At 43.3% G+C, this 22,381-nt stretch overlaps 4 protein-coding genes across 6 annotated transcripts; 2 read left to right on the forward strand and 2 right to left on the reverse strand.

Annotated features, from left to right (window-relative positions):
- Window positions 1-13: 13 nt before the first annotated feature.
- On the forward strand, window positions 14-15,480 carry LOC135340365 (uncharacterized). Of its 2 annotated transcripts, none has more exons than XM_064536693.1 (28): window positions 14-165; window positions 252-306; window positions 362-504; window positions 1,001-1,142; window positions 1,365-1,396; window positions 1,483-1,679; window positions 1,800-1,860; window positions 3,574-3,637; window positions 3,898-3,986; window positions 4,327-4,440; window positions 4,798-5,103; window positions 5,303-5,377; window positions 5,602-5,757; window positions 5,816-6,579; window positions 7,065-7,332; window positions 7,836-8,037; window positions 8,099-8,770; window positions 9,110-9,179; window positions 9,292-10,532; window positions 11,028-11,083; window positions 11,523-11,642; window positions 12,054-12,115; window positions 12,244-12,462; window positions 12,853-13,047; window positions 13,349-13,549; window positions 13,689-13,991; window positions 14,244-14,459; window positions 14,604-15,480. In XM_064536693.1, exons 1-28 carry the CDS (start codon window positions 130-132, stop codon window positions 15,340-15,342), a joined length of 6,798 nt encoding a protein of 2,265 aa, XP_064392763.1. In that variant the 5' UTR covers window positions 14-129; the 3' UTR covers window positions 15,343-15,480. The 2 variants fall into 2 exon arrangements, with proteins under 2 accessions (XP_064392763.1, XP_064392764.1); XM_064536694.1 differs by having other exon boundaries at window positions 14,247-14,459.
- LOC135340431 (short-chain collagen C4-like) lies at window positions 2,208-3,127 on the reverse strand. Its single transcript, XM_064536780.1, has 2 exons — window positions 2,975-3,127; window positions 2,208-2,899 (listed from the first exon to the last, which is right to left on the reverse strand). The coding sequence occupies exons 1-2, from the start codon at window positions 3,021-3,023 to the stop codon at window positions 2,358-2,360; spliced, it is 591 nt and encodes a 196-aa protein (XP_064392850.1). The 5' UTR covers window positions 3,024-3,127; the 3' UTR covers window positions 2,208-2,357.
- A 110-nt stretch (window positions 15,481-15,590) lies between the features above and the next one.
- Window positions 15,591-18,850, reverse strand: LOC135340406 (elongation factor Tu-like). Of its 2 annotated transcripts, none has more exons than XM_064536752.1 (9): window positions 18,820-18,850; window positions 18,701-18,744; window positions 18,437-18,620; window positions 17,969-18,148; window positions 17,659-17,750; window positions 17,177-17,341; window positions 16,759-16,996; window positions 16,219-16,485; window positions 15,591-15,805 (listed from the first exon to the last, which is right to left on the reverse strand). In XM_064536752.1, exons 1-9 carry the CDS (start codon window positions 18,836-18,838, stop codon window positions 15,660-15,662), a joined length of 1,335 nt encoding a protein of 444 aa, XP_064392822.1. In that variant the 5' UTR covers window positions 18,839-18,850; the 3' UTR covers window positions 15,591-15,659. The 2 variants fall into 2 exon arrangements, with proteins under 2 accessions (XP_064392822.1, XP_064392823.1); XM_064536753.1 differs by lacking the exon at window positions 15,591-15,805 and adding an exon at window positions 15,866-16,162.
- Window positions 18,851-18,993: 143 nt separating this feature from the next.
- Window positions 18,994-22,375, forward strand: LOC135340404 (exosome complex component RRP45-like). The gene is made up of 10 exons (XM_064536750.1): window positions 18,994-19,130; window positions 19,234-19,328; window positions 19,410-19,632; window positions 20,065-20,162; window positions 20,233-20,272; window positions 20,333-20,415; window positions 20,694-20,826; window positions 20,878-20,969; window positions 21,653-21,785; window positions 21,893-22,375. The coding sequence occupies exons 1-10, from the start codon at window positions 19,056-19,058 to the stop codon at window positions 22,286-22,288; spliced, it is 1,368 nt and encodes a 455-aa protein (XP_064392820.1). The 5' UTR covers window positions 18,994-19,055; the 3' UTR covers window positions 22,289-22,375.
- Window positions 22,376-22,381: the final 6 nt, after the last annotated feature.

The following is a 22,381-nucleotide window of genomic DNA, read 5'->3' on the forward strand; positions in this document are numbered from 1 at the left end:
TTTAGAACACAAATCCAGCATGGACAACCCAAATCGAAGCCATCAAGCCTAAAGTTAAAGTTTCTGCCTGTTGCAAGCAAAGAAGAGGCTAAAAATTATGTAATCTTATAGATCTGGTCATCATCAAGCATGCAAGAATCAGTATTTGTCAATAGAGGATTTCAGGTGAGCTCCTCCCATGAGTTTTATAGTCGGACAAGACTATCATGTCAACAACTCTACTGCGTTATAATCAAGAATTCTTTCTGTAGCTGCTGAAATCATTCTACTTCAATCATCAAGTCAAATGCATATCTCAGCAATCATGTAAGTCATGTCAGAATAATATTATGCACACAATTTTAATACACTCTCTATGCAGCTGATTCAGTTGCAGTATTTTATCACCATGGCTCTGAGAATGTGGTCAGGGTGTACCCCTTCAAGCAGAAGGAGCATCTGTTACAGTACAAGTACTCTGTGGAAGGCGGCTTCATAGGACTCATCTACAGCAAGAAACATCAAGTGAGCTTTTCCTGCGGGAACGCTCCTATAGAGCTGCATGTGATAATTTGGTGTAAATGAGTGTGCAAAGTTACACTTGTTGAGGTGCTCACCACTGCCAAGCTTTCAGGTAGATGATTGTAATAATTATTACAAACCAGACAGCTTGGGGTTTTCCATTACAATTAAAAGATTGTAGCATTGCAAGGCTTGAGCTCGTATCATTTACAAGGGAGGTTGTTAAACTACGAGCTTCCTCAGCTAGGGATTTCCCAATACAAGATATTGTAAAACTACAAGACTTGCACGCTACAGCCTTGTATCATTACAAGAGACTGTATTTTCAGGCTGTAAAAGTTATAATTACAATTATTGGAGTCCTCAGCTATTGCTAGGAATTATTGCAGTGACCGCCCACCGTCATAGTTATTGAGGATTTGATCTCTAGCTCTATGTTGCTCCATGTTTTGTGGATTATAGATTATTACAATAATCAACTGATGTGAACATCCTCCAGTTATTTGTGGCCTCTTGTTCGGACCTCGCCTTGCGGATTTTCAATGAACGCTTTGAGCTGTTGGACACTGTTCGCGTCACCACCACAGTTCTGAGCCTTGCCTTCAACGAGGTCACCTCTGAGCTGTACACCGGAGGAGTGGGTGAGTGGGTGGGTGGCTTTGTTGCTTTCATCACCTCGTAAACACGTAGTCTTACATGTACGTGTATAACGTGTACATGTATATAAGGATGCTTTGCTGCACACTTTCACTATGGCTTATTAATGTGTAATTAAGTGTGTAAACACTGCATGGTCAGCATGAATGAGGTACAGTGTATATACATACAGTATGTACATTCTTGCATAACATTTTTTCCTTCAGGATGTGTCAATAATTGGAAACTGAGGCATCAGGTAATTTGATAATCTGTAACATGATAAATACATAGTAAACTAGCTGCACAACCCCCCTAGATTATCAATAATCATTACCCCCCTAGCTACACAACCCCCTGGTGGCTGGCCCCCCTCTCCAATGCCTCATAGAAAAGGACCAATGGGTCACATGTCTCGAGTGCAATGGAGGAGTGTCTAAGAAGATGATGGTGGTGTGTCAGAACTGTGTAATTATTGTGAACACGAGGACTCGCAAAGAAGTCTATCGGTTTTCAAGTACCCACCGCTGCTCTCTCACTTGGTAAGTGTACACATACACATACTTTCACTCTACTTGTATTACCGGTCTTAATTTTCTGCAAACTTTCTTCTCTGCAAACTTTCTTCTACAGCTTTATAACGTCCCATTTTCTTCGTGCAGTGCAATCCTAGTCGACCGTATGGACTATCTGATCATTGGAGCAAAGGACGGTTCCATTAAGGTACATTTAAATGCATGCATGGTGATATCAGTTAGGGTATAAGTACCTGGTAACCATAATGTTGGTGCAGCAGGTAGCTTGTAGTAGAACATGTTACTTTACCAGGTAGTTACAATAACAACATTTGAAAATGACCCCCTACTCAACCAGCGTGTATATACATACTATACAATGGTACATAAAAAAATAAGGCGTTACACCATTTCTTAAGAAGCAAGAATTAGTGACCTCATTACTAAGAGTGGGCTTCCTGGACTTAGTGTACAGTGTACAGTCTGGGCTAAGCTTAGCAACCACATGCACTACCTAAACTATATGTGTATGCATTGCAAAACCCCTCACCCATATAATGTAGGCAAAGGTTTATTATGATTTTGACAAGCAGCAAAATATTCTTTATGTAAGTAGTTAAGTACTGAGTTCATATCTGATTATGTAACGACACATGTATAAATGCTTGTAGACAATAGTTCGTACTTCACTAGTTTAATCGTTCTTCACTTGGTGCAGACCACACAGTTTAGCTCTTTGTTTGGATCGTAGGGAGGACAGGGCATACCGTTGCAGGATGCTTCTACATGGTGAAACAACACTCCATCTTGATTGCCATAACTACCAGGAATAGCCTCAGGATATTTGTCTACACACTCAAACATCGTGCGACCCCGAACATTACTTCCTCCGCCACGTGCCTCTGTCATTAGGTAGCCATAGTATTCTCTGATCCATCCACGAGGGCAGTAGGCTTTGGCTGGAATCATCATGATATCCACTCGGCTGGAACGGCACACAGCACACGGGACATTCAAATCATGACCACCTCTAATAGGATATTGATACTCTGCACCATATACATAGGCATGACCTCTAATCCCGTTTTGGTATGGTAGCACATAATCGGGTGTCATCGGCATGCAGAGATAGTTAGCACCTCCTCCTATTTGATTGTAGTAAGTGCCCCCAACTCTTCCAGTGTAGACTAGCTCTGTTCCACCAGGGCAGGTGGTACGTCCCCACCGGGTATAGACCACAGCATCACCTGTGTTAATTAAGTAAATCGTAGAATTGTTAAAGCACATGAATGGCTGTACATAAACTTTCTTGATTTAAGTACCAAGTGTAAGGAAGGAGAGACACACAATAAGTAGTTGATAGTTGCTCATTTCTCACTTTTAGTCAGACCTCAGTTTGCTGTAGAGTGAATTGACATGTTTTTATAGTTGAGCTTCATATAATAATAATTTTATTCATTCCTTGTTGGGAACACCACACTGTCTCGCATGTTACATCTAAATGCCATCAGTGTTGTGTATAACTTGTATATTTGAAGCTTGCCAAAGCTCTTCTTGATTCTCTAAAATAAACGAATCAACTGCACATTTGTTTTGTTCAAAGTTCTGTCTAACTTAGATTCCCATAACTCACCTTTAGTTGATTCTGTTCTAATTAAACATCATGTATTACAATTTGCATAATGTAATGTGTAATGCACCCACGGACATAATAATAGTATATGCAGGCCGGTACAATGTTGTTTAAATACTTGCTCTGAATCACTATAATTATACTCTATACCTGTCAGTGTGTTACAGGACGTGGTACAATGTACATTTTACGGCTTTTGAATTTTGATTTCAGTATTCTCACAAAGAGCAGTATGTGTATTGGTTATACATGCGTATAGTGAAGTCTAATTAATGCACCCACGGGCAGGTATGGAACTGCAACCTTCACTATGAAGTGCACACCTTCACTGGACACAGGAAAGCTGTCACAGGTATACAGTGTGCACATACAATGCAAGCCTTATTTACGTATACTAACTACATGTACTACAAAATAATGTATAATTATTAGTCTCATGCACACTTACTATAATCATTATTATAGACAACTTTTTAGATCACTTGACTTATTGACTGCTCATTGTAAAGTTGCTCCTGATTCTCACTAGCTACTGTATAATTATAGGTCTTACACTCATTACACCTATAGAATGGGTATGTTACTCTACATAATGATTTCCATCCTCCTCAGGTCTAAAGGCTCATCCTAATGCTTTGTGTATTGTCTCATGCTCTCTGGACGGTACCATTCGCACGTGGCATCTGGAGAACATGACTGAGGTAACTAGGTGATGGTGTTGTACTGTAGACAGCTGTAGTACATACGCAAAGCATGGCATAATGAGTCATTGCAATAATTATTATATTATACTGTCATACACAGTGAAGCCTGTCTATTGTGGTCACCCTGTAAGCAGGCCACCCTCTATAATACAGCCAGGTTAATGGGCCCCAAAGTTTCTCCATAGCATGTGTTTGGACCTGTGTTAGCAGGCCAACCTCTATAATACAGCCATTGCAGGTTATATAATAAAGCCCCGAAGTCTCCATAGCATGTGTTTCAACTAGGACACCTCTATAATACAGCATGTGATGTGTGTCTTGTTACATACACATGCAGTGCTACCGTGTCAAGTGTGGGGAGGTGGTACTGGGCATGTGCAGCGACTACCCCTCAGGCAACAAGGTGTCCACCTACTCACACCACGAAGTTAAGACGTGGGAAGTGAAGGAGGTATGGAGTTACATCTAATTACAATAAAATTATGTGGAAAAAATATTTTTGTTAGCTCTAGTTGCATAGAATTTGTTCCAGTTCAAATCCTAATTGCTTTGAATTTAATTCTTGATTTCCAATTTGCATAATAATTACGTATTATGCATCTGTATTTATTTGTGTAGATTGAGTGCTTGTAATAATTAGGTAACCTTATATTTAGGGCTAACCACAGAAGGTACGACACAAGTACCTCGATTTGTTGCACGTGACCATGCAAATATCTCAATTTAGCCTAATCGAGGCACTCATGTCGTACCTTTGACTAACCTTGATATCCTCGACTGACTGCATTCTGTCTTAATTTCCCTGCAGCTGGAGACCCACTTCACCAGTGTCAACTCACACATGATGAACATGTTTCGAGTGTCCTGCCCTGACGAGTCGGAACCCCCCACCAAGCTCCGCTTCGACATGTCGAGACCCCCCGCCAACCTACGCTTTGATGTGTCGGCACCCCCCACCAAAACATGTTTTGACGAGTCGGGACCTCCCACCAAGCTCCGCTTTGACGTGCCAGGACCCCCCGCCAAGCTCCGCTTTGACGTGTCGGGACTCCCCACCCGCAAGACATGCACTACCGAGCTGGCACCCCCCGCCAGGATTGTGGCACTGGCTGAGGTGAGTGTGTGTCGACAAAAATGGTTACTCTTTGTTGGTGTAAAATTATTGTACTTACAGTTAGGGATGCATGATGCTACTGCACAGTAAAATTATACGTACTATTATTATAATTATACTAGCTGAGTACTGCATAATTATTATGGACTACAATTAATTTTGTACCTACCTATATATACCTGCACATTTGTTGTTACAGGATGATGGCCTGAGGCTGTTGTCTCCCGTCAGTGGACAGATTCTCACAATCCTCTTCCCCATGTTCTCGGCACAGGTACTCGATCACATTTGTGTTTATGTATCACCCGACCATGAAACTCTGCATACATATTATTATTGTTTTTATAGTCACACGGATGATTAGTGAAAAGCTCAATTTGTCTGGTACCCTCATCAAGTGTAGGAGTTTTAATTTTACTTTCTCTCTTATGTAGATACTTTCTATAACCCTCCCCCCCTCGTGTATAAGGTACGTACTCTCTCTCCCCCACCCTACAGATTGTGGAGGATGTGGTGTACTTGTTAGGGGAGGAGCAAATGTTCGTACTGCTGAGAATGGGTGTGGTCTTAGTGGTGAGCACGGCCACCAATCCTTGCTCCACCCTCCAACTCTGGACACCCACCTCTAACAATAGCATACGCTGTATCACCACGGTGAGGGTTCAACAACAATAAGTTACGTACATATATGTATGTGTGTGTATTTCTTCAGGTGACTGTTGTTCTTAAAGATGGCTCCAAAGTTTCACTGATCTTCGGCGGCCAACAAAGCGGCGATATTATCTTGATACACAATCGTCACTCCCGACTGTCCATGCCCAACCCCTGTCCGTCACATTTTGGCTCTGTGATCAAACTAATCGGCTCATGTGATCCCATCGATGTCACCAAGGGCAACCACTATGCATTAGTGTCGTACGGTGAAGACAAAATATTCAATATCTGGTCAATCGAAGTGGACAAAACTGCTCATATCTACTTAAAAGTGAACCAGTGTGTCCACTTAGAGCGTATACCAGGGTTTACCTGCCTACTCGGCTCCAGCCTGTGCATGGCAATGGACAATAAACTAGTTATGGTACCGTTATCGGAACTGGATGACGTGCGATCGCTTGTTCCCCAACTTCTCTTACTCTCCGACTTGCCACTGCTCACTCACGAGAAATACGATGACCACACGGCTACCATAATCTCGCTGTCTTGTTCCGTAGAATTGAGACTGTTTGCGACTAGTAGCAGAGATGGTATGGTGAAGATTTGGAACTCGACGGGCCAACTTGTATCGGAATTGGAATTTGGCGATTCGTTGGCAGCTGTTTGTTTCTCGAATCCTCGTGGTGATTTGCTGGTCGGATTTCAGAAGCACATTTGTGTCATCAAGGCCGAGGATTACCTCACTAGTAATTACGTGAGCGGTGTACTCTGTAACGAGGTGGAGGAGACACCAATCGCATTTGACTCCGAGTTGAAGTTTTGGTGAGCACATGCACAATCAGCTTCTTATTGAATTAATGTTTTAGGGATGAAAATTGGCCATTGATTTTGTACGTAGGTGCTTATTGACCTCTAGTACATTTTGTAAATAAACTATTATTATAATTATACTAGTCTACTAAATACAAAATAATATACATGCATGTACATGTATAGTGTGACGTACATTGTATTGACATACGACTGTTTTCTTGGCTTAATACAGAATTCTTGGTGCTTTATAGCCAATCCTAGCTAAGCAACTTAAAATTAATGGTCGTACTTAAGTGTGTTTAGGAGCGTTGTGGTAGAGTCCCTGTGAGTATGAGGCATGTAGCAATATACCAATAGGAGTGTGTGAGCCACTGGGGCATGGTTTGAGCATGACAGGGCCAGCTGTACAGCTACATGCATACACAAGCACCTCAGGCACAAAGAGACACCATAATGATTACTATAGTCTTTGATACTCCTTGCACCCACTCCAGGTACGATATTGAGCGTGTGCCCACCTTACCTGCCGAACAAGAGCTGAGGGACATTAAGGAATTTTCTGCTAAACCACCGATAGCCCGCAACAACAAAAGACGAGACGCCTCGTGTCTCCAGAGTATCTTGGACGTGAGCGAGGAATCTCTCGAGTCAGAGGTATGCATCAGTGAACACCAGCTGCAGATGCTAGTGGACGTGGGTCTGGCCCAGAGTGTCAGTCATCAGTACTCAATGGTGCTACAGAGAGAGCTAAGACAGTCAGAGGTGAGAGGACTACAAGCTAGGAAGTTCTTGTATGTAAATGTATGTGAGAGAACAAAATCCCAAGCATAAAATATTGTAGGAATGGTAGGTGGCTATAGCAACCGTGTGGAGTTTGTTCTGTCAGCTGACCACCAGTGCATGGGGAGAGAGGGGGAGGGCCTATACATGTAGATGGTCCAAATTCAACGATTTTATAGAAGGAGCCTGTTCAGATGGTATGCTCAAATCTCAAATGGACTGGGCCATAATTTATATAGCCCACAATTTTTGTCGAAAACAGGCCAAAAATAGATCTTTGATTTTAACACATAATGTGAAAGCTTCAGAAAATCATAAATTAAAAGACCAACGGAACTAACCTTATGGCCATTCAAAGATGTCGTATTTAATGGTAGGCACTGTAAAGTACGTAAATCTTCACACTTGAAGTATCAAACAAATATCTTTTTCTAAAAGCCACCACAAAAAGGCACTATTTTATGTCATGTGTCTTCTTGCTGTAGATATCTGTGGGTCATCAGACCTCCAGCTCCTCCCACCAATCCGAGGCCCTGTCCGCTCAGTCCCTGACCACGCCTACTCTCTTGTGTGGTTCAGAGCTTCCCTCCCCGTCCTCCCACTCATTCACAGGTCAAGATCCCGCCCCCTTGGTCCAGGTCACGCCTCTTGAGTCACCCTCGATCAAACGACCTATTGCTCCTGACGGTAAGTCACACTAAATAATTATGTACAGCATACATGTAATTATAATTATTTTTTACTGCAGGTTTTATCCCTAACTCTGTGATTCGGGCCATACTTCGCTGTGAACCCCCTGTGGTGAAACGCCCCTCTACATACAACCCCCCCGTATTCAAACGACGTATTTGCCTCGAGGATTTCATCCCCACACATGCCGGCTACCGCAGAGCGTTGTTATCAGCACGATACAGCTGGGAGAGTATCGAATGTGTACCCAGTTTTGATACAGAGACGGGTTCTCGAAGAGACACGCGATCCGTTCCTTTGAATATGTTGCGTAGTAGATTGAAAAAACAAAGAAGGCCTGAGTGGTCATCCAACGGAAGTGGAGCAACTCGCTCTAAATCTAGTAAGAGGAAAAATCGCCATGCCAAAAGGAATGGACATGAAGTCGATAGCAACGATTCATTTAGCAATAAGTCTTGGAAAGCAAAAAAAAGAAAAACGAAGTCTGCTATGGCCAGATTTTCAGTGTCCCGCGAGAGTATTCAATCCAAGAGGAAAAGCAAAGATGCCCCTGAGGCCTTGGATGATAACGAGGCTGAGGTTGACGAGATGGAATTATTGATACAAAAGATTTGTGGTATGTCGTGGTTCCCCAAGAGTGCCCTGAGGAGGATGAAAAAAGCTAGGAGAACAACTCATTTTGGTGTCGATGGCAACAGTCTCATCGTGGATCAACTGTTCTCTGAGCTTGGTGAGTATGGCGCAGTGAATCCTGTCTATTGTGGTCACCTTATTAAGTACGTATGACTCGATCCCTCTATAATTATTACAGCCAGGTTTTATGGGCCCAAATTAAGGTCTTCATAGCATGTATAGCATGTTTTTGAACCTATGTTAGCAGGCCACTTCTTTATTAGGTTTTACTGTATTAATAGCATATACATACGTATAGTACGTGCATAATAAAAATGATAATAATAATATTATATTAAATTATTATGGATACATAATAATTATAATAATTATATTGTACGTGTCATTGTAATTTGATTTTTTCACTCTCTTTATATTATTTTATCCATGCATGCAGTGTCTTTGTTAAAGACATGTACGTCATTGACGTTTGTGGAGGTCTGTCAGGCCCTGCTAGACCTTAACCAGTAAGTTTCTTTTAAATGCTCTAGACGTGACCATAATTATAATAATTATAGGCAAATAATAATTATGCATTCTAGCTTGGTATGCCATATATTAAATAATGTCACTGTATAGTGCTGGAGCATTGAGTGCCGAGCAACAGCGGACCTTTGCCTTCTGTCTAGTGGACCGGAACAACAACAACACAGGGCCGCTCACCATCGATACGAGGCGGACCACCGCTACCCCGTTGTACCCCAATATCAGGCCGAATAACGATGATGTGGAGGAAACCGACAGTAAGGAATGGACCAACGGTAACAAATGGACCAACAGTACAAAGCCGTACGTCAACAATACACGGCAAATCAACAATATTGGGCGAATCAACGATATTGGGCGGCTCAGCGATATTGGGCGGCTCAGCGATATTGGGCGGCTCAACATGAATAGTACACAGAGGCGGGCTAGTAGTACATGGCCGCACATCAATAGTACAGGATCGCACATCAACAGTGTGGAGTGGCGGACAAGCACTAGACAAAGCAACAGTACAGAGTGGCAGACCATCAGTAGTACAGGCACCAGCAGTACAAGACGCAGCAGCAGCACTGGGCAAAGCAACAGTACAGAGTGGCGAACCAACAGCCCGAATTGGCGGACTAACAGTACAGGGCACACCATGAACAGTGCGAATGGACGAACTAACAGTGTGGAGTGGTGGACCAACAGTACAGGGCACATCAACAGTATGGAGTGGCGAAACAACAGTTCGAAGAGGCGAATCAACAGTACTGAGCAGACCAATAGAAGCAGTAAAATGGAGAATACCAGCAGTACAATGAGGGGGACTAGCAGTACAATGAGGGGGACTAGCAGTACAATGGCGAGGACCAACGGTACAATGGCAGGGACCAACAGTAGAATGAGGGAGACAAACAGTACAATGGCGGGGACCAACAGCACAATGAGGGGGACCAACAGTACAATAGGAAAGACCAACAGTACAATGGCAGAGACCAACAGTACAATGAGGGAGACAAACAGTACAATGGCAGGGACCAACAGTACAATGGCAGGGACCAACAGTACAATGGGAAAGACCAACAGTACAATGGCAGGGACCAACAGTACAATGGGAAAGACTAACAGTACAATGGCAGGGACGAACAGTACAATGGGAAAGACCAACAGTACAATGGGAAAGACCAACAGTATAATGGCAGAGACCAACAGTACAATAGGAAAAACCAACAGTGCAATGGGAAAGACCAACAGTACACTCACGGGGACAAGCAGTACACTCACGGGGACCAGCAGTACAATGGCGGGGCAGAGGGTCTCATTCCAGACACTCAAGACACTCCAGGAACTCGGTAATGTCACAGAACCAGCTCTAAAATCACAGACAGAAATCCCAAGTGTGCAGAGATAAAAGATATACATGTATACCGTATAGCGGGTAATTTTCGTGTGGTAAAATATTCGTTATTAATTTTTGTGGGCAAGCTGATCTCCACGAAATTTTAACGTAGGCGTGGCTTACCAGAACGTAGGAATGCAGTGCAGCCACGATACTAAACAAAAATTTTACTCACGAAAACCACCGTTTCTCGAGTTGAACGAATTTTTTACCCCACGAAACTTACCCCCGCTATACGGTAATTATACTTGCCTTTCTCAATTTTTAGTGGCTTTTTTGTTAATGGCTGCGTGGATACTCTGACTGCATGCATGGTGGAGCAGGCTAATAAGGATGTTACTCACCACACACACACACACACACACACACACACACACACACACACACACACACACACACACACACACACATACACACACAAGCCATTTTGAACTATTATTTTGTACAGGTGTGTGCACCGATGAGATTCTCTGTGTCATTCTGCCCAAGCTCACTGACGCAAGTGTAAGTGTACATGCACATCTACATAGGTAAATAACTAAATCATGCATGGAGCTATACTTGTACGTGTTAGGGCGGCACATGTGATTTAGAAATGGGTCTGTTTTTGGAGCTATCGTACTAGAATATTTTGCGGATGAAAAACTTTGCGAATGAGCCAAATCAGCAGAAAAATTGACCCTTTGCTATTGTGTTCTGTCAAGTATCGTGTGTAAGTACCAGTACTACTTTACGTAGGTTTTGCGATTAATATTTTATTTAAATTGCGAATTGATCAACCCTCTCACAAAGTTCGCCTATCTTTGATGCTCGCAAAACATTCTAACTTTGAGATATAATTGTTATGACTTTCATAATATTCGTGGTTTTCGTGGTTGGAGGTCTGACAACAAATATGTTAATTACAATCATGGTTGTATTCCACCCACCCCTATGCATACAGCCGGAGCTACGCGAGACAGCATTTGCTACTCTCCGCTCCATCGCTAGTATTGACAACAAGAGCCAGCTGTACGAGCTCCTCTGTGACTTGGGGATTCTGCGAAAACTGAAAATGGATGAGGTTGGTGTCTACATAATATTATAGATACAAGTGAACATTGCATCATGCATGTAGCATTACAATTAGGTGTTCTGCATGTGACTTGCTGAGCCAGCACTATTTTAATTATGAACAAGGATGCCTGGATGGATTTTTTTGCCGGTAAATTAATATTTGTGTGACAGGGCCTAGGAAAACGACGTTTATCGCATGGGTGGCAATATTATTTTTCTGAATTGAATGGAATGGACCGAAGTCCCCATGCACCGTCATAATTAATTGTATAGTGTGTTTTACACTGGCATGTGCATGCTTATTGACTAACTATCACACCCTCCCTCATCACACACACACACACACCCTCCCTCATCACACACACACACACACCCTCCCTCATCACACACACACACACACTCCCACTCCCACCCCCAGGACGAGGTAATGGGAGAGCTGACGGAGAGAGTGAAGAAGGGACAAGTCAAACGACCGTCACTGTAAGTTTACCATACGTACATGCTCACACTATTAGCACTAGAGACACACAATTACAATTATATGTCATTTATAAGCGATTTGATGTTTTTTGTCATGGTAAATCTCATCACATGTCTCTCCCTTGCAGTATAAAGCCTCAGGCTGTTAAGATGACTCCACACCGCCCACGGTCTCCACTGGGCACCGTGACCACCTCCACACTCCCCACAGACTACCCACAGAATCAAACCGTCCCTCATCACACACATCCTCCTCACACACACTCCTACCCCCGCTGGGACGTGATTATTAAAGAGATGACAAAGAGAGTACGGAAGGGACAAATCAAACCACCTTCTCAGTCAGTGTAAGTTCATCACACTATTATTAGTAGCTGGACGGATGCAACAATAATGAATGTTACGTACGTATATATGTACGACTGAGACTGTACATGTGCATGCATGTGTACATGCATTGTCATTAATAAAGTCCAAGACATACAATGTACGTTAACTATGTTATACCTTATACAGTAGCTATAATTATAATTGGCGCCAACTTTTTAGTATACTAAATATTAATTTTTGTTTGGCTCAAAAATAATAGTGATGTAAAAGCGCGTGCATAAATAAATTATGTTAACTTAAATTTTTGAGCAAACGCTTTTAGATAGAACAAATTCCACCACCACACGCAATAATAACTGTGTCGTGACTCTAACTATACAATGTAATCCTGAATTTGTCCTCTGCAGTGTCAATGCTCAGGTCGTTAGGTCTCAACTGTCTCCACAGAGCAGCCAGCAGACCATGACCACCCCCTCACCTCACAAACAACACCATTCACTGGAGCACACCCTCCCTCCTCACACACACTCACACCCCCAGGACGAGGTAACTGGGGAGCTAGCAAAGAGAGTGAAGAATGGAAAAATCCAACCATCGTCACTGTAAGTTCACCAATAGCAACCCCCCCTGGAAGGCCGTGTATGTGCCCCCCCTGATAAAATTATATTAGCAGGGTGTCATACAGGGGGAAGGGGGATATCCCCCCTAGCTCCAATTCCCCCCCCCCCCTTTCAATGATGACTGAGTGTCCATAGCTGGGTATTGAAATAACAGTTGACCTTTTTTTAGCAACATTTTCTGGTTACTTTTCTCATTTCCCCCCTCTACTACAAAATCCTGTATGACACCCTGCCTGATTAGTCATGGTACCAATCTCATAGACATCTAATTTGTCCTCTGCAGTGTCGATGGCCAGGCCGCTAAGACTCAACTGTCTCCACAGAGCAGCCAGCAGACCATGGCCGCCTCCTCACCTCCCAACCAACACCGCCCACTGGAGCACACCCTCCCTCATCACACACACTCCCATACCGTGACTCAGGATGAGGTAACTGGAGAGATGACGGAGACAATGAGGAATGGACAAGTCAAACCATGTTTACTGTAAGATTTTTGCAACGTACATGTACTTTCATTTGTAATGAAAATAATAATACCAACATAATAATTCTATTGACCATGCTATATATAGTACCATCGTATAAGTACTTGTCATGGTAGCAATCTTGTGTCTCCTCTGCAGTATTGATGCCGAGGCAGCTAAGACTCAACCATCTATGCTGAGCAGCCAACAGACCGTGGCCGCCTCTTCACCTCCCAAACACCACCACCCACTGGAGCACACCCTCCCTCATGACACACTGGAGTACACCCTCCACCATGGCCCACTGGAGCACACCCTCCCTCATCACACACTGGAGCACACCCTCCACCATGGCCCACTGGAGCACACCCTCCCTCATCACACACACCCCCACACTCAGGACGAGGTAACTGGAGAGATGACGGAGAGAGTGAGGAATGGACAAGTCGAACAACCGTCACTGTAAGCATGCTCACACTAATTATTGACTCTACATAAAATTATGTACGTATATAGACACTGGCGACTAATATTGTATTGTAATAATTATGTGGGACTCCCCCCGATTTCCGGGCTTTAAAAAGCTAGCGATTTGAGGCCCCTCTAGCGATATGGGGCTAGTCTCGTGATACCAACCTACGTTTCAGTATTGTCATAGTAATAAATAATCCATTCACACCATGCTATCCATAATTATACTCCCGCGCTCTTCAGCAGTTTCGATGGTCAGGCCACTAAGACTCAACAGTCTCCACCTCGCACCGTGGCCACATCCTCTCTTCCCAAACACCATCACCCACTGGAGCACACCCTCCACCACGGCCCACTGGAGCACACCCTCCCTCATCACACACACTCACACCCCCAGGACGAGGTAACTGGAGAGCTGGCGGAGAGAGTGAGGAATGGGCAAATCAAACCAGCGTTATTGTGAGTTTTACTTCACAAAATTGCTACTCGATCTATTCACTGTGCTAGTACGTGTACGTAGAACCTTTACTGGTACAGTTAGCTGATGGATTCTATTGTCACGTAGAAATCTTATAGAGACATCACAATTTTCTCTCTCTGCAGTTTCAAGACAAGTAAGACTCAGCTGTCTTCGCTGGGCACCGTGGCCGTCCCTTCATCCTCTGAATACCACCCATCACAGGAGCACACCCTCCCTCATCACACACACTACCCGCCCACTCAGTTATGGTATCACACACTCCCACTCGATTCCACTCAGTATCGGGTTCGTCTTGAACAAGGCTCGTATCAGATGACTCAACCGGCACAAAGCTATCAACCATTTCTCACTGCGAAAACCATAGCAGTGAGTACTCCCCACCAAGACAAGTTAGACGAAGCAAGGGCTAATCCCTCCCAGACACACCCCACTGGAGTGCAGCAAGTGCTCATGGCACACCCCCACACTCTCTCACAATACCCTCGGGCAATTGAGCTCATGATGGGATTAAAGGTCAATTGGAGAGAGGACGGGTCAAAGGTCAATCCAAGAGAGGACGAGTTAAAGGTCAATCGAAGGAAGGACGGATCAAAGCTCAATCGGAGAAAGGACGACTCTGCCTTTGCGTACAAGTGGAGTGAAGTGTACCCTGTGATTAACGAGTCGTTATCCGGAGGGAGCTTGATGGATGATGCGTGCATGAGTGAGTATAGCTGTATTGCTAACGTGGTGACCGAGAGAGTGCAGCAAAGGAGCAAGAACAACACACATGCACAGAGGGGTCCAGCTAGTGAGTCTAATAGTTTGGAGGAGGAGAGAAGAACTGAACATTGCTTAGTACCCAAGTTAGCATGTTCGTGATGTTTGTGTCCATTAATTTAGCATTTTCATATTTATGTCATCATTTTTATTTTTATCTCTCAATCACAAATTAAACACTGTGGCACCTTACGGCATGCATGCATTATTATGTTTTATTGACTATGGATTAATTCATGACTAGACTGAGATGTTATTTTGTGTGGGCTTGCAAGTTCTAAAGACAACATTACTCAATAGCAAAAACAGTTTAGTTTAAAGACGATCTTTCCCCTAGTATCCTTCACTGATAATGATTATGTCACCACATGAAACATTGAACATCCACAAAAATTCAAACTATACAAAATGAACAACAGCTACTCTAAGATCTGGGTGATAACGCCAGTCCCGACATTAATGTGTCCCTCTCTGAGTGTGAACCGCTGGTTGACCTCCAGTGGGACGTCCTTCTTGAGTGTGAGTGTGAGGGACGTGTCATCACCCGGCATTACCATCTGCTTGTCTGCACAGGGGAGACGGTGGAATATAGTTATAAGTTTTTTGAAAAGAAAAGCTACAATTAGAATATCTTGGTATGGTGTACGAAAGGCTATAATTAGAAACACCCATACGTTTATAAAGTATCTGTACAATAGATTGATATAGGTGGCTTCTTCAGACAAATGCCTCGATTATTCCTCACAACGGATTCAGTCTCGTCATCTTGGTCATCACCAGAAGCCACAAGATAGCGTTAATATTGTTACCGATACTTCTTAATTAACGTCCTCAGTTAATTTTTTATAAAAGGAACGATTTGGGCTTGTCAATGAAAGTAAATCGCTGCACTACCAAACAGCTACTTCGAAATTGGATGTTCCTAGAATAAGTTATGGACAATCAAAGTTAACTATGAAAACATTAAAAGATAGTTACCTTCAGGTAGTGCCATGGTGACGGTCATATCTGCAGTCCGTGTGAACAGCTGTGGCTGGAACCCTGTCACGAACGGTTTGTGTCTTCCTCCCTCCTCTTTCTTGAGCACGTACACCTGTGCCTGTATCTTGGTGTGACCCGTCACAGTTCCCGGGGCGCACATGACCATCCCTCGTCGCACCTCGTCCCTCTTAATCCCTCGTACCAACGCACCCAGCTGGTCTCCAGCCTGCCCAAAGTCAAGGGACTTACGGAACATTTCCAAACCTGCATGTAGAAAATAAACCATTAACTATAATATTATTCTGTAAATGTATGAAGAGAACTCCAGTTGGTATAGCTAAAAATGTCCGAATAATCATATTGCAAAGTTACAAATAAAGCCCAGTGTATATTTTACTAGCTGGTTAATGTATTTACGACTTCTTCAGACAAATGCCTCGATTATTCCTCACAAAAGTTTCAGTCTCGTCATCTTGGTCATCACCAGAAGCCACACTCACATACAATGCCACAGTGGCAGAACAATCACTTACTGACCTGTAACAATTGTTTTGAGTTTTGACCTGTATCCAACAAATTCTACTTCATCTCCCTTCTTGATCTTCCCCCTCTCAATCTGACCCGACACCACTGTACCGCGACCGGGGATGGAGTAGGTATTCTCGACAGGCATGAGGAACGGTTTGTCAAACACTCTGACCGGCTCGGGTATCCACTCGTCCACTGCATTCAGTAACGTCATGATTGACTCCGCCCCCATTTCAGGGTTCTTGCCCTGAGAGAGAAAAACCCCAAAAATTGAACATAGTTTTACTACAAAAGACAATCAATTTATATAATTTATTACGACTTCTTCAGACAAATGCCTCGATTATTCCTCACAACTGGATTCAGTCTCGTCATCTTGGGTCATCACTAGAAGCCACACCCACTCAAACAACTAGACCACACCCACCTCTAGTGCACACAGGGCCGAGCCAATGATAATGGGCGTGTTTTCAGAGTCATACTTAAAGTGTTCCAAAACTTCTCTCATTTCCATCTCTACCAACTCGAGTACTTCCGGGTCATTAATCACGTCCGCCTTGTTGATGAACACCACAAGCTTATCAATACCAATCTAAGAAGAAAGAGAAACAAAATCTTAAAACACACGTAGCTAAACATAAGAATCTCAATTAATGTTTGCAGCTGACTCAATAGAGAATCAGTGTCAATACACACAATAGAACAAAAGGTTTGTAATTATAACTTAGCATACATATATTCATTCATGCCAGGTAGTGTACAGCGGGTAAATTTCGTACAAACTAAGTATAATATTGTACACCTCAGAATGGTGACATACAACCTATTGCGCGTAATAACTTTGCAGTTTAGAATATCAGATAAATCCCCTAAACACGAAAAAATTACTCGCTATACAGGTATACATACCTGTTTGGCCAGAAGCAAGTGCTCTCTGGTCTGAGGCATGGATCCATCAGTGCCTGCTACCACCAGAATAGCACCATCCATCTGGGCAGCACCTGCAGACAATTAGCACAATGAAGGGAACAGCAAGGACTCCACACGCACACATACAAAACAAGAATGCTCCTCAGACAAATGCCTCGGTTTGTCAACAAACGACCAGTTTTTGCTGGTTTAATTTCAGTCTCGTCATCAAATCATCATTGGAAGCAACGCACATGTATCACGCACTTATGACACGTAACTATTATAGCCCCACCCCCTACCACCACACCTGTGATCATGTTTTTGATGTAGTCAGCATGTCCCGGACAGTCAATGTGGCCGTAGTGGCGTTTCTTTGTCTCGTACTCTATGTGTGCAGCGTTGATGGTGATGCCTCGCTTCTTCTCCTCTGGTGCATTGTCAATGTCCGCATACTCCTTGAACTTGGTGGAGCCGGCATCAGCCAACACTATAGCAAAACAGACAAAACGATAATTAAGTCTAAACCGATGGTTGGTACAGTTTAGTTCAATCTGGTTTTTAACGCATATTTTAGATATAAAATCAGATGAAGAATGCAATTATTAATATAACAGGCCAATACGTTCAATTGAGCTTCTTCAGCCAAATGCCTCGATTGTTCAGCACATGTACCCATAACTATTACAGTTAAAAGGTCAGTCTCGTCATCGAATCATCACCAGAAGCTTTTTTAATTAACAAAATTAGCCAAAAATATTTTTGAGCCCTCGCTTACCTTTTGTGATAGCAGCTGTGAGCGTTGTTTTGCCGTGGTCGACGTGTCCTATAGTGCCCACATTGACGTGAGGTTTCTCGCGAACGTATGCATCTGCATACCATCTTACACCATCAACACCGCATGGAGCAGCGAGACTAGGTGCTGCAAATACTCTCCAGTTGGTAGGCCTCGCACTGGCTCCCTGTAAGCGTAAAAAAGGAAGGATATTTTAAAAGATTCTTCACACAACATTAGCAATATAAATACACTGGGTATGCTCACCTTCTGCAGAGTAAAAACAGTTCTGTAGGTTCGCCACAAGTGACCTGCAAACAAGGGGAGGGTACTGTTTAGTATGAGAAGTGATTGAGAGCCTTTAGGTAAGGAATAAAGTAACTCACTTCTTGCAGAAGACGCCATCTTCACTCCACGTTCACTACTCCACGTGGTTCACTACACCACGTGGATCACTACACACGTGGACTGAAGCGGAGGCGACAAAGAAGAAGGAGTGAGCCAGAGTTACTAGCTAGATTACGGAAAGTGGAAACGAGACGTGAACGGAGCAAGCTTACTGAGCTAGATTACGGATGCCACGTGGTGTTTAATGTGCATTTAAAAGAATCCACTGTACAAGATGAACAGAGGAAAACAAGCTCCTTTGAGCCTCTGTGAAAAGAATTTTATGCTTGAAGCTATCAAAGAGAGCAAGGTAAGATCAAGAGACATGAAATCTGTAGCTCAAAATTGCGTTTGCATGTGTGGGGAGACTCAAAGGCTAGTCTAAGTGTGATCTCATCTGTATATGCATGCAGAGACTGGATGGCAGAGAGGTGTACGACTATAGAGCTATTGAGATCAAGCTGGGCACCTCCCCTGGTCATGTGGAGGTCATGTTGGGAGATACAAGGTATTTATCAAGTATAGAAATAGTTTCACAATACTGATATCTTACGAGTATAATTTTATATATGCTGTTGTTTTTCCTAAGAGTGTTAGCGTGTGTCTCCTGTCGTGTGATCCGGCCACGCCCCCAAAGACCGACAGAGGGTCAGATGCACTTCAATGTGGAGCTCTCTCCTATGGCTTCTCCCAGCTTTGAAGTGGGTCGTCCGTCCAGCGTTGCCACAGTGATAACGAGGACGTTGGAGAGGTGTGTGAAAGAGTCGAGGGCAGTGGACACAGAGTCACTGTGCATCATCGCCGGCCAGAAGGTGACACTAATGTCATTATGTAATAGAGGCTGAGGCTCACGTATTGTACAGTGCTCTAGAAAACTGGAAATTTAGTTAACCTCATCCCCATGCCGATTTGTTGCTAGCTATAGCAGTGAATGCTTATACATAGTTTTGTGTGCATTTCTGACCTCAATGCATAAGAATAATATACAAGTGAAGATGGGAGCACGAAGCTTTGGAAATCAAAGTTGTGCAGTGCTAATTCTAGAGACACTAATTTTTGCTACTGTCCATTCCGGTTAAAACTGTGCTAAGCCTCAGGCTCTATACAGGCCTCTATACTTGTTACCAGGAGTTCATGTAAACTCCGGCAGTTAAAACTGTGCGAAGCCTCTATACTTGTTACCAGGAGTGCAGTTGCAACCTTTATACTTGTTACTGTGGCTATACCAACTATTCTTATTGCAGGTCTGGGAGGTGAGGGTGGATGTGCATGTGCTGGACCACTGCGGAAACATCATTGATTGTGCGGCCATCGCCACGCTTACTGCCCTCAAACATTTCAGGTGATCTGCTCTATTTATGCAATAAATTATATTCCTGTAAAGGTTACGTACATGGCTTGTACATATGTAGGCGGCCGGACGTCACTGTTATCGGTGAAGAGGCTACAATAGTAAGTATGTAACACAATTGAACTGTATTATCACATGACTGTCATGTGATCTTGCTCTAGCACCCAGTCACAGAGCGAGACCCTGTTCCCCTCAGTGTTCACCATATGCCGCTGTGTTTCACTTTCGCTTTCTTTCACGGAGGGTACGTCTGCAATACATTGATACTTAATTAACCTACGTATAAATGTAGAAATGTTGTTCAGTGTTACTGTATGCAGGAATGTTCCCTACACTGGTCGGTAGTGATTGGTACTAACCACCTCTTAGGCCGGCCTAGTTTATCACATGTTTATTAGGCAAATTCAATTGAGATTGAGGATTAAAAATAGCCATCGCTTTGAGAATTCATGGCAAATCGCTGTGTATGTCCAATTGCCTATACCCTACCAACCTCTTAACCTTTATTACACCGCCCTCCAGTGAACGCCTTCTTGTGGACCCGTCTCTATCAGAGGAGGGGGTGATGGAGGGACAACTCGTCATAGCAATGAACGTACACAGGGAGATATGTGCCCTACAGATGACAGGGGGTGTGGCCATCGAGCAGGATCAGGTCAGTTAATATCATGTGACTATCATGTGATATCTGTCGCTATATATACAGGTCATGAGGTGTACACAGATTGCAGCCGTCAAGTGCATTGAACTCACGGAGGTCATCAAAAAAGCACTCTCACGTTCCAACTTCAAAACTAGGTATAATTATACGTATTTCACGACAGCCTTTGTCTTAATTAGCAAGCGTAAGGCAAGTGGTCTTACTGTATGTATATATATATATATATATATATATGGGGGTTAGTTATTTTTATGCCTCGGTGTGCATGCGCAAGCGAGGTATACGGTAGTGTGTCTGTGTGTGTAGACCGCTACAGCTGCTCAAGGATGAATCAAGTGCAAGTAAGAGTTTCTATAGGCTTCTAGTCATGTTTACGTGGATTTTAATTCGTGGATTTGCAAAATAATGCTTCGTTCTCGAGTTATGCCTAGTTTTGCTTACTTGGAATGCCATTGCAGCCTTTTCAGAAGAGTCCGTAGCAAAACTTGTTCACCGAGTGTTACTACTCTACTTAGTAGTTAGCTCTGCACTAGAACGCTAGCTATTGGTAGCTGCAAGAGTGAGCAGAGAGCTGCAAGGCTCTGCTGACTTGCAGCCATTAATTTTAGACTTGAACTTTTGGCATTGATCGTTTTTAACAACAATCATGGTTGATCATTACCCACTATTCGCATGCAGAAAATTAAAGATGTTCAATGTGTGTATAAAAGCTAGCTATTAGTAGTTTTATGTTATGTAGCTTTGGCACCTCCACCGAGGCATCAGCACCCGCGGTGCTTTCATTTATATGGCGATTGTATAATTCCTTGTCCCCACGCAGTGATGAGTCTAGCATCCTTAGGACCAAACAGCCGGAGAGTGAGGTCTCGCTACCAGAGTGTGTGGATAGTAGTGAGGGTGTGATGGAAGTGGAGGAGGTGAATTCAGCTAGGAAACCAGAGGTTGTCGTCCTGGTAAGCTACATAACAATGTCACTGTGTGTTCATTGAAAATTAACTGTCCTTAAATTATTGTTTAAGTACTCTTAATCTAACCCCGCCCACATACACACACTTGACAGGACGATAAAACTGCTGAGCTGGGAATGGGTGGTGCAAACACATGGGATCTTGCAGCAGCTGTCAACAAAAACTGGCGTAGTTCCGATGACGAAACACCACAACCGCAACACAAATCATCTAAAAACAATACAAAAAAGAAATCCAAGAAAAAAAAGTTAGTGGAAGTTGCACGAGACTCTGGCTCAGAAGAGGAAGAAACGATGACTATTACTAGTGCAGACATTGGTGTTGATGAGGCGTCAGCCAGCAAAGATAGCGATGTAATGGTAGTCGAGGATGTTGGTAGGAATGGACGGAAGAAAAGAAAGGGCTCACTGAAAAGTACAGCAACTGCCACAGCTGTTGGCAAGACGACACAGAGAACTAGTAGTAGACAAAAGAAACAGAAAAAATAGAGCAGCTAGCTGTTTTAATAATGTATTTTTTGTCATGTGCAAGTTCACATGTGCAGAGTTATGTATATAAAATTATTAATTCCGGTATATATA

Source organism: Halichondria panicea, chromosome 8 (assembly GCF_963675165.1).
Source record: "Halichondria panicea chromosome 8, odHalPani1.1, whole genome shotgun sequence".
NCBI classification, from domain to species: domain Eukaryota; kingdom Metazoa; phylum Porifera; class Demospongiae; order Suberitida; family Halichondriidae; genus Halichondria; species Halichondria panicea.